The sequence below is a fragment of the Cannabis sativa genome, chromosome 6 (genome assembly GCF_029168945.1).
Source record: "Cannabis sativa cultivar Pink pepper isolate KNU-18-1 chromosome 6, ASM2916894v1, whole genome shotgun sequence".
In the NCBI taxonomy this organism is placed as follows: domain Eukaryota; kingdom Viridiplantae; phylum Streptophyta; class Magnoliopsida; order Rosales; family Cannabaceae; genus Cannabis; species Cannabis sativa.
This window is the reverse complement of record NC_083606.1, coordinates 7,821,159-7,832,122: the sequence shown is the minus strand read 5'-3', so window position 1 is coordinate 7,832,122 and position 10,964 is coordinate 7,821,159. Positions and strand designations below refer to the sequence as shown.

Here is a 10,964-nt window from a genome sequence, read left to right as displayed (position 1 = left end):
TGCAAAAAGTGGTAATTTTTATAAATGATGGGGTTTGACCTTAATTCATATGGAAATATTATTTGATACATAGAGGCATCAATAGTTGTGGTTGTTTATTCTTTCTTTAGATTTTCATATATGAATAAGCCCAATTTGCCCCAATTAATTCAATAAAAGAAAATAGTATGTGAAACTATTTTATTTTGCAGCACATAACTTTTTATGTAAAATATCTATAGGTGAAATTACATAATGTGAAGCTTTTGTTGTAATTTACCCCTTCATGTTAAATCAAATGTTAAATTTAACTAAAATGACACATAATAACATCATATTGACCAAAAACTAATTTCAATTCCATTTTTTTTTTTTATAAATCTCAATGAAAATAGAAAGTGAAGTGTCATAAAATTCATCACCCCAATATATAAATAGTGTGCTAACCTTAAAAAAAAAAAAGATTGTGATCAATTGGGAAGGTCAATTTTGGTGGAATCATAATTGTTATAATAAAATGAAAATTATTATATTCAGAATATATAAATGAATAAATGATATTCCCTTGTTTGTTTGATCCAATCAAATTCACTAACAACTAAATTCACTATTCTCTAGCTTCAATTGGTGGAATAATGATTCCATATAAAAATGATTGATTCCTTATAAGTTTAAAAATTAAACCAACCAATAAAATAAGAATGGCCTAGCCTATTATTTTATTCTTAATAACACAGTCCACAAAATCAACCTAACATTAAACAAAAAAGAGGTTTAAATTAATTAGATATAGATTACACAATAAAGAGAGTTACTTGTTGTAACATTTTGCTCCACATGTAAAGCCCTTAGCCCTATAAATACAAGTACCTCACTATTAAACTAGCCACAAAATAGCCTTACATAATAAAATGGTCCCATATTATGAAAAAGGGACTCATTCATTTGATTATGACCCCATTTCTTGAGTACCCTTTTCATATATATGTAAAAAAAAAAAAATTAAGATAGAAAATATTAATAACAATAAGAACAAGATAGTCTTTTTCTTAGGAACCAAAATGGACCATTTTCTATACAAATTGGATTTATATATATTAAGGGGTACTTGATTTGATCAATAGCCACTTTGTTTCCAAAGGAGTTGCCTTGAAATTTCTTCACTCCCTTAAAAGTAGGACCCTATTCTTAGTTTTCAAGGAATTTTTGACTTTTTGTGACATTAATTTACCCATATTTTACTAGCTAATTTGTTTTGGAAAAATGTTTTTGATTTCTTGTTTGGATCTTATTTTTTGTTTGTTTCACATGATACATTTAATTGTTACTAATTTGACTAAGTTAGTTAGTGATTCAGAAAAAATTGGAAAGCAAAAGACAAGTTGTGTACTAATTATTATGCAATTGGGTAAATTTATTTTGAGTTGATATATTTTTTTTTTTTTTATAAAAAACATCATGCATTTTAATTTAATTAGAAAAATTGTTAATTATATTTGAAAAAGATGGCAGTGCAGGATTATCTCCTTAAAATAAGAACAACGTTTCAATATAATGATAGATATTTTTCCGAAAGTGATATTAATAAATATACATTTTTTTTTTTTTTTTAAAAAAAAAGTTTTGAATACATTAAAATTTGGCCATGTTTCTCCTTAAAAATTTAAGGCAACAAATACAAATATGTGGTCCTTTAAAATAAGGACACAAATTTCTGAACTTATGAAAATTCTATAACATAGTTTTAAACTATTTTTTGATTTAATTGTATACAAATTTGTTGTTAAAAAATAAAGGTTTTTTCAATTTTTTTTTTTATTTTTATTTTTATGGAATATAGTAAACTCATAGAGTAACGTAAATAAATAAAAAATAAATCGTAAAAATTAAAAAAATAATAAATAAAGTGATTCCCTTCAAAAATATAATTTTTCTTAATATCATGTTGCACAAATTAATCAAATAAATAAATAAATTAGATTTACCTAAATTTTCTACAAATGGTTAAAAAATCTCAAAATGTTCTTTGGTGATATTCACTTATTATTTTTTTAAGCCACGAAAATAAACACTTTTACATATTTTGATGTAGTTTGGTGCTTGACAAAATAGGAGGTTAAAGATACATAAAATTATGGGATTTTAATTAAGTACTTTTAATTGAGTATTTTTATGAAAAATGTTTATTTTATTGAATACTTTCACTTACATATAGCAAACAAACTTAATAGTAAAAACATAATTAAACTGTGTCAAAACATAAATAAAAATTATTCTTAAAATAAAATTCAAGGGGTTAAATATAAATATTCATTTTGTTTAACCTCTGAATTTTTAAAATTCGAATAAATAGTTTTAGAATTAAATTGTAGCTTTCATAGAGAAATATTTGACAATTATTAATTTATAAATTACACATTATTTATCTTAACATCTCAATCTCACGTGCTTAATTAAATTCATGCATAAGAAAATATAAGCGTGTCTTTGGATTGACCGACCAATGATGTAACTCTATGGACTATGTCACTATGGTAACGTTTTCATTAATTTGTAAAACTCAAAAAATGCATCTAACAATATCTAACACACTAAATTAAAAATTTATTTAAACAAATTGGAACATTTTGGTCATAATAATAATAAAAATTTAAAATTTAACTTATCGGTGAGGGAGGAAAAGTAAAAAAAATAAAGAAAAAAGACACGAGTTCAAACTACTCATAAGACACTATATGACTTTGTGTGTCAAGGAAGAGAACCATTAGTTGTGTTTGCTATTTTCAACGAGTTGCAAGCTGCTATTCAAAGATGTCGGGCTTCGTTTGGTGTCGAAGCCGATTGTCTACAAGCGATGAAGCTCATCTAAAAATTGGGAAAACTGCTTTTGGAAAGTGGACGGGCTGGTTTAGGAGATTAAAAGGTTGCTGCAACACCTGTTACCGATTTAACATTTGTATTTAGAGAAGCTAATCGAGTGACTCATAGTTTAGCCAATCATGCCTTGTTAACTAAAGCAAGTGCTATGTAGATTAAAATCTCGCCCCCTTATGCAAGTTAAGCTATTTGGTTTGACTTGCCATTTCCAAATAAAAAAAAAATAGTTATAGAACAACTAATAAGCTCTACTAAAATGGTATATCAATTGATACTTCACTACAAAGAAAAATGTTATATTACTTTTTTTAAAGGAAAAATTGTATATCTTCCACTTTTATTGCATATTAATACAACTGTGTATAAACAAATAACATGATAGCTATATAAAATGTAGTGTATTATTATTTTTTTATGTTTTGCTAAAATGTAATTTTAATTGTGATGTAAAATGTGTGATAAATTTAACCAAGTTAAAAATTGTATTAAATTTAGCATAGAAAATAATTAAGGTAAATTTTAACTCATAAATACTATATTTTTTAAGTGCCTTTTTATCATTCATTCATATTATTTATTAATTTTTTTTACCCTTTTTTAATTATTTTTATTAAAAAAATTAAAAAAAAAATCTAAATAAATTTTAATAAAGGATATTTTTATAACTTAAAAATAATATATTTTTATTCCAAAGTAAACACCAATAATATTTTTTTCTATAGAAAAGAGAATATGATATTTTTTTCCCAATAGTTAAAATACAAAATATTAATACAATAATGGTCCACATGGTAAAAAAAATGTCAATATAATGATGCTATTATGTATTTTTGTGTTCCTATATTTTGATGGGTAATTTTCTCATAAATCGTAATAAAGAGAGAAGAATTCCACTCAAAATAATAATAATAATAATAATAATAAATAAATAAATAATAAAAAACAAAAGAGAACATATCCAATTCCATATTTGGAAATCCATATGGTTTCTGATATTTAAAAGAAAACAAAGATGGTTTTTTTCGGTTCTATTTTATTTTTTTCAAATCGGAAGATTTTTATTTATTTTTTTATTTTTTAATATAATAATATACATTAATTATTTATGTAAAGCTGCTTCCTTTTGTTGCCTTTTGATTTCTTTACTTCCAAACTTGTTGTGGAGAGAGAGAAGAGAGAGAGAGAGAGAGAGAGAGAGAAAAGAAGAAGAAGACGAAGTGCTCTTGCTTCGCGGTACTTGCTTTCCGCAGAAGGTTTTCTGTGTTTTTTTTTTATATATATATAAAGGAGAAGGAAAGAAAAAAACTTGGTGAGGAAGGAGAAGAAGATTACATGGAAAATAACTTTGATTATTATTAAATAATTAGAAAGAAAAAAAAAATAAATTTCATTAGAGGGTTTCGTGAAGACCTTTTGCTCAATCAAGCCTGTATAATTTCTATAAGGCTCTTTGCTTCACGTAATCGCCTTATTGGGATTATCTATATATCTTGGTTTCTCGTCTAAATTCAAGATTTTCGTTCTAACCCTTTTGCCAAAGTCTTCAATTTTTCATTCTTTTTTTTTTTTGACTTTTATTAACAAAAATAAAAAATTGGAAGCGAAATTAGGGGTTTTTAGGGAGATTAATTTATGGGTTTGGTGTGATTTGGGATGTTTTGGCTGGATTCGGTACTGGGTATTTGATAATCTGGGATTTTTTTTGGGAATACGTATCGGTTTGTGTACTTGGGACCTGTGTCATTTTTTATTTTTTATTTTTGAAAAAAGAAAAATTCTGAGTCGGTTGTTGATTTCTCTGTCAAGAAAGGTTGTGACTTGTGAAGTTGGGATTTTTTATTTTTTTTTTTGGATAACATATTTTCGGTGGTTCTATCCTAAATCAGAGTGATTTTTGTTCTGTTCTAAATGTTGGGTAGATAGCATTTTTTTTTATGTTCTTCCCCGATAAATTCCTCGGTGGGTTTTCAAAATTTGGTTGAGTTTTGTAAGACTTTAATGGTGGTTTCTGAGATTTCCCGAGGTTTTATCGAGGCTTGAAAGTATAAACACGCCGAATTTCCCATCTGGGTTTGCTTTTCCTGGTTGAACTAAGCTAATTTTTCACCACTTGGAGCCTGAATTTTAGTGTTGATTGGGGAAATTTGTTGTGGGAATTTCGAAATCTTTGGGGATAAGATGAGTTCGACAGTCACCGGTGAAGGTTTGATCCATCAAGGTAAACTTCTTATTCACATAGCTGAAAATGGACGTTCATTAGTGCTAGAGTGTGATGAGTCCACACTTGTAGAAAAGGTTATGAGGTCGATTGAATCTGTTTCTGGGATTAGTTTTGGTGACCAACTTGTGCTCTGTTTGGATATGAAACTTGAGCCACAAAGGCCTCTTTCGGCTTATAAGCTTCCGGCAACTGATAGGGAAGTGTTCATATACAACAAGTCAAGGCTGCATCATAATTCTCCTACACCACCACCTGAACAAGTTGAGGTTTTTGATAATTTGGAACCCCAATCGCCGCCTTCTTCGCGGGATTCTCATCCTTTGGATGATGCTTTGGACCCTGCTCTTAAGGCTTTGCCATCTTATGAGAGGCAGTTTAGGTACCACTGTCATAGGGGGAATGCTATTTTTGATAGGACACTAGCAAAGTATGGGACTTGTGAGAGGCTTCTGAGAGAGCTTAAGGTTCAAGAGAGGGCATTGGAAATTGCAACTGGGAATTTGGATCAGTACTATAAGGTGATTACTCAAAACTGTAGGGATTTCATGAAGCGATTCTCGATGCAGCATCGGTGGCATTCTGATCTTTTGGCGAATTTCGGAAGGGATGTGGAGAAATTGAGAGGTGTTAAGCTTCACCCTTTGTTGCAAACTAGCACTCGTAAATGTTTGTTGGATTTTGTCAAAGAAGAGAACTTGAGGAAGTCTGCTGAGAATTGTAGCAGTTCTCATAGGCAGTTTGAGAGTAAAGTCTCACAGTTTAAGCAAATGTTTAATGAGATACACCGCAAGATGGATGAAGTTTTCTCTAGCAGGGCTTCTCTTCCTATCAGGAACTTGGAACAGATGATCAAAGATCACCAGCGGTTTATCAATGAACAAAAGAGCATAATGCAGTCTTTGAGGTTAGCTTTCCTTTTCTTTTTAACCACTTTTCTATTTGTTGTTTCTGTTTCATAATAATTTCATCAGAACAGATGTCATAGCTGCTTAATTGGTTTAAATTTTACTTATAAAGTTGAATATATGAATATCTGTATGTATGTTAAAAAAACCGATGCAGAGTGTGATTGATGCATCAATATGACTCTGTGATGAAGAGGTTTAATGCCTCCAAGCAACTTGTTCCTTGTGACATTGAAAGCTTTCTCGCTTGTTGGTACTTGTTGATAACATTAACCATAAATTATATTATGTATTCATGCAGCAAAGATGTTGGCACAGTGAAGAAACTAGTGGATGATTGTTTATCTTGTCAATTGTCTTCGTCACTTCGTCCTCATGATGCGGTTTCAGCCTTGGGTCCTATGTATGATGTTCACGACAAGAGTCATTTGCCTAAAATGGAGGCTTGTGAACGTACAATTTCGAAACTTTTGGACTATTGCGTCGATAAGAAGAATGAGATGAACATGTTTGTGCATAACTACATGCAAAAAGTAACATATGTTTCTTACAACATTAAAGATGCAAAGTTCCAGTTCCCTGTTTTTAGAGAGGCAATGGCACGCCAGGATGATATCTTTGCGGAGCTGAAGTTTGTTCGTGGAATCGCCCCTGCATATAGAGCCTGCCTTGCAGAAGTAGTGAGAAGAAAGGCTAACATGAAACTTTATATGGGTATGGCTGGGCAGTTGGCTGAAAGGCTTGCAACAAAGAGAGAAGTTGAGGTGAGGACTCGAGAAGAGTTTCTGAAGAAATGTGGATCATATGTGCCTAAGGATGTCTTAGCTTCTATGGGATTATTTGATACCCCTAATCAATGTGATGTTAATATAGCTCCTTTTGATACTCATTTACTTGATATTGACATTGGTGATCTGGATCGCTATGCTCCTGAATACTTGGGAGGATTTTCGTCTAAGGGGGAAAAGCATGGAACCTTCAAAGCTTCTTCTTCTATGTCTAATGACAGTAGCCACTCTGTCGAGGCTGAAGACAGTAGTGCTACAGAGTTGCTTGTGGGATGTGAATCTGAGGAGCTATATGAAGGCTCTGAGCTGTTTGATATCGCTGGAACTAGTAAATTGGAAGTTGAAAATGCAAAGTTGAAAGCTGAACTTGCTTCTAAAATTGCATTGATCTGTGCTTTCTGCCCTGAAATCGAATTTGAATCATTGGATGATAGTAAAATGGATAGTTTGTTAAAAAATGCTGCCGATAAGACTGCTGAAGCCTTGCATCAGAAAGATGAGTACGAAAGACATCTCCACTCTATGCTTAAGATGAAACAGTTGCAGTGCGAGTCATATGAGAAACGCATTAAAGAACTGGAAAACGAGCTGTCGAATAATAGGGATGTGAATGACTTTGGTATTATGGATGGAAAGAATGATGTTTACAAGTCACAGACATTGGGTGGTGGAGAAACCCACATCCGTTGTTTATCTACGTCCGAGCCTATGGACGAGGTTTCTTGTATCTCTAATTCTTTGGAATCAAAGTTGGGGCTTTTCTCTAATCAGGCTTGCAAAGGGAGAGATGGGGTGGATGAAAACATGATGGATTCTTCTGGAGTACACAATCCTCAGTTGGATTCCTCAATGATCGAGCCACATCGTGATGGAGACAAAGATGGGAAAGATAAGATGGCAGGGCAGTTGGGCATGTCATTGACTTGTAGCTCCACCGCAGAAAGCATGCCCGAGCCTTCAAGTGTCTTACCTTGTGAGGCAGCTGCTGAACGAGGCTTGGACTCAAAAGTTAGTGGTAATCAATTGTTGGAATTGCGAAGTGCACTTGCAGAAAAGTCAAACCAGTTGAGTGAAACTGAAGCAAAGCTCGAAGCTGCTATGGAGGAGGTTGTGATGCTTAAGACGGAGCTGGAAACTAGCCGGAAGCTTCTTGATGAATCTCAGGTATCAGGGCATGACAAACACTGTCTATTCTTGCTTTGTCTTGGGACTTTTTTAAGTGAAAAATGGTATATTGAAAATGCATCTATTTGCAAATCAAAGATAGAATGGAAAATGGTGGGAATGGCGAACAGGATTAACTTTGGATTGTGTTGTTTATTTTTTTTTACGCTTAGTGTCATTAGTTTTATTATATGTACAAAGTGTCTGGTTTGGTATCTCAAGTTATGCTTAGAGGCATATTTTTGTGATTATTTAGTTTATTTATATTCCGATATGATTTACTTGCGAATCGTGTCATAAATTGGTTGTTATTTTAACTTAATATTGGTTTCTGCATAACAGATGAACTGTGCTCACTTGGAGAACTGTTTGCATGAAGCACGAGAGGAAGCTCACACTCATCTGTGCGCAGCTGAGCGAAGGGCTTCTGAGTATAGTGCACTGCGTGCATCCACTCTGAAGATGCGCAGTCTCTTTGAAAGGCTCAAAACATGTGTATATGCACCCGGTGGGGTTCCTGCTTTTGCTGACGCTCTGCGTATTTTAGCACAATCTTTGGCCAAGTAAGTTTCTGAAGTATTTGTTATGCCTTGAACAATTTGATACTCTGCTTCTTTCTCTTTAACCTTACCATTTTCGACCCTTTCTAATGTTATAGCTTTTAGTTCTTCATATGCTGGTCTAATTCGCCAATTTAAGACGAGCTTCACTGTCTTTGTTTCAATTAATGACAACATAGATGACAGTTTCATCTGCTTTAAATTGTTCCAGTTCAATAAATGAAAATGAAGATGATGGTACTGCCGACTTTCGAAAATGCATTCGAGTCCTTGCAGATAGAGTTGGTTTCTTGTCCAGGCATCGTGATGAGCTACTCGACAAGTACCCAAAGGTAGAAGCTGCGAGCGAACAACTTAGAAAGGAGCTGGAAGAAAAGAAAGAGCTTGTTAATACCTTGTATGCCAAGCATCAACTTGAGAAACAGGTACTTCAATCAATATCTTCATATCATGCTATGGTGGTTCTTATGGAAAAAAATTCTCTTAGTCATCTTAAATAATTCAAATGATCTTTTCTTGTAACAGGCCAACAAAGAAAAGATATCTTTTGGAAGAATGCAAGTGCACGAAATCGCTGCATTTGTTCTTAATACAAATGGGCATTATGAGGCAATAAACAGGAACTGCTCAAACTATTACCTTTCTTCTGAATCAGTAGCCTTGTTTACAGACCATCTCCCCGGTCGACCTAACTACATTGTTGGACAGATTGTACATATCGAAAGCCAGACAGTGAAGCAGTTGGCTACAACTCTGTCTGGTCCCGAGCATAACTTGGCAACTGAGGCGGGGACTGATCGGTTGACCTTGAATTCAGGCTCAACTTCAAATCCATATGGTCTCCCTATCGGCTGCGAATACTTTGTAGTAACAATAGCCATGTTACCTGATACCGCCATTCATTCGCCACCCTCGTCAACTTCTTCCTGATCTTAATTCAGACATATAGGCGTGATGGAAGAATCCCAAGTGTACATATTATAAATATAACATTCAAAAAGCTTAAAATCCTTGTGGTGGGCATTGAAACTTTTTTTATTTTCCTTTTCTGTACAGCTGATTATTCAATAGTTGTTTTTAAATTTCTCCTAATTTTTGTAAATACTGCTTAGTCTTTTCTTTGGGAAAAAAAAATATGTATAAAAACTGTGAATATTATTATCTAGCTTTATGATCTTTTTTTATTGGTCATTTATATCTTCCAAAAGAGTGGTAAACTTAGTTTAGTTTGTTCAAGTCTTTGTTTATTCTATTATGTGGTTATGTAAGAAGTAAAATTCAGTTAAAATATTTGTTGTAATAATCATGGGGGTCCCATGTTTGACCTTTGGAATTGTTTTTGTCACGTAACAATGATTATATCATGACTTGTGATGATTAATAGATACTTGTCCATTTGACTTTTTGGCTATGTTTCCAATTATTACTCGAATTCTCTATACTTGCTGTCAATGGAAAAGAAAAATCACTATCTAATTTGATAATTTTAGGGAATTTTTACTCGTGCGTATTTGTATTAATTGGATAGTTACAATTATTATTATTATTATTATTATTATTTTGTACAAGTATTTATTTCACTAGTTTTACAAAGAATTTTTTATAATTATAATATTTAATGGTTATTTGACAAGGTAATTATTAGTATATTAAATAAAATAACTCTTTTTTTTTTTTTTAATGGAAATAGAATTTTATTAAGAAAAAATAGTTTAACAATATAGATATAAACTCAAGAACATCACTCCCACTGAAAATTTATTTTGGAAAAAAACATGAAGCTCTAACAAAACTATAAGCTACTTTTTTAGCAAAACGATACACACACTAAAGAGATCCCGTTGATACAACTGAATAAATGTCTACAGTCATTAACAACTAAACTATAAGGAGACGTCATCATTAATTGACTACGAATGGTCTCAACCGCCACTAGGCAATCCGTCTCAAGAACTACCATCGCCCAACCTTTATCCTTGATCCAGTGAATAGTCTCCTGAATTCCCATAATCTCAACCAACTCAGGCACCGCAATACCATACTAACACACGGTACGAGCTTCAATTAAGCGGCCCAGGTGATCACGAGCTTGTTGAGTTTTTTGCCCTAAATAAAACTCTATTTTAATGTAATCTCTATCATTTAAATATCAATAAAGAAATAGAAGTATTTTCATCACTTATTGTGTCATTTGGTTCATGTTATCATTTATTTGTTTATTTGATTTATAAATTCATCCAAATCCTTATCACATTTATGTTCTTGTTTATTGTGTCGTCAGCACAGTGGAAAGTAATCAAAATTGTGTGATTAAATATATATATTCCTAGATTTATCAGTACACTAGGTTTAACTGATATGATAATCTACAACATAGTTTACTTGCACCTTGGATAAGTAAGTGCTATATCCTTTCCAAGGCATTGGTTAAAGTAAAGCTTGGGTTGGATGCATGGAGTATGCATCGGAA

At 32.2% G+C, this 10,964-nt stretch overlaps 1 protein-coding gene across 1 annotated transcript; it reads left to right on the top strand.

Moving 5' to 3' along the window:
- The first annotated feature begins 3,841 nt into the window (after nt 1-3,841).
- Nucleotides 3,842-9,685, top strand: LOC115724903 (autophagy-related protein 11). The gene is made up of 5 exons (XM_030654274.2): nt 3,842-5,981; nt 6,284-7,934; nt 8,277-8,497; nt 8,706-8,919; nt 9,020-9,685. The coding sequence occupies exons 1-5, from the start codon at nt 5,035-5,037 to the stop codon at nt 9,422-9,424; spliced, it is 3,438 nt and encodes a 1,145-aa protein (XP_030510134.2). The 5' UTR covers nt 3,842-5,034; the 3' UTR covers nt 9,425-9,685.
- Nucleotides 9,686-10,964: the final 1,279 nt, after the last annotated feature.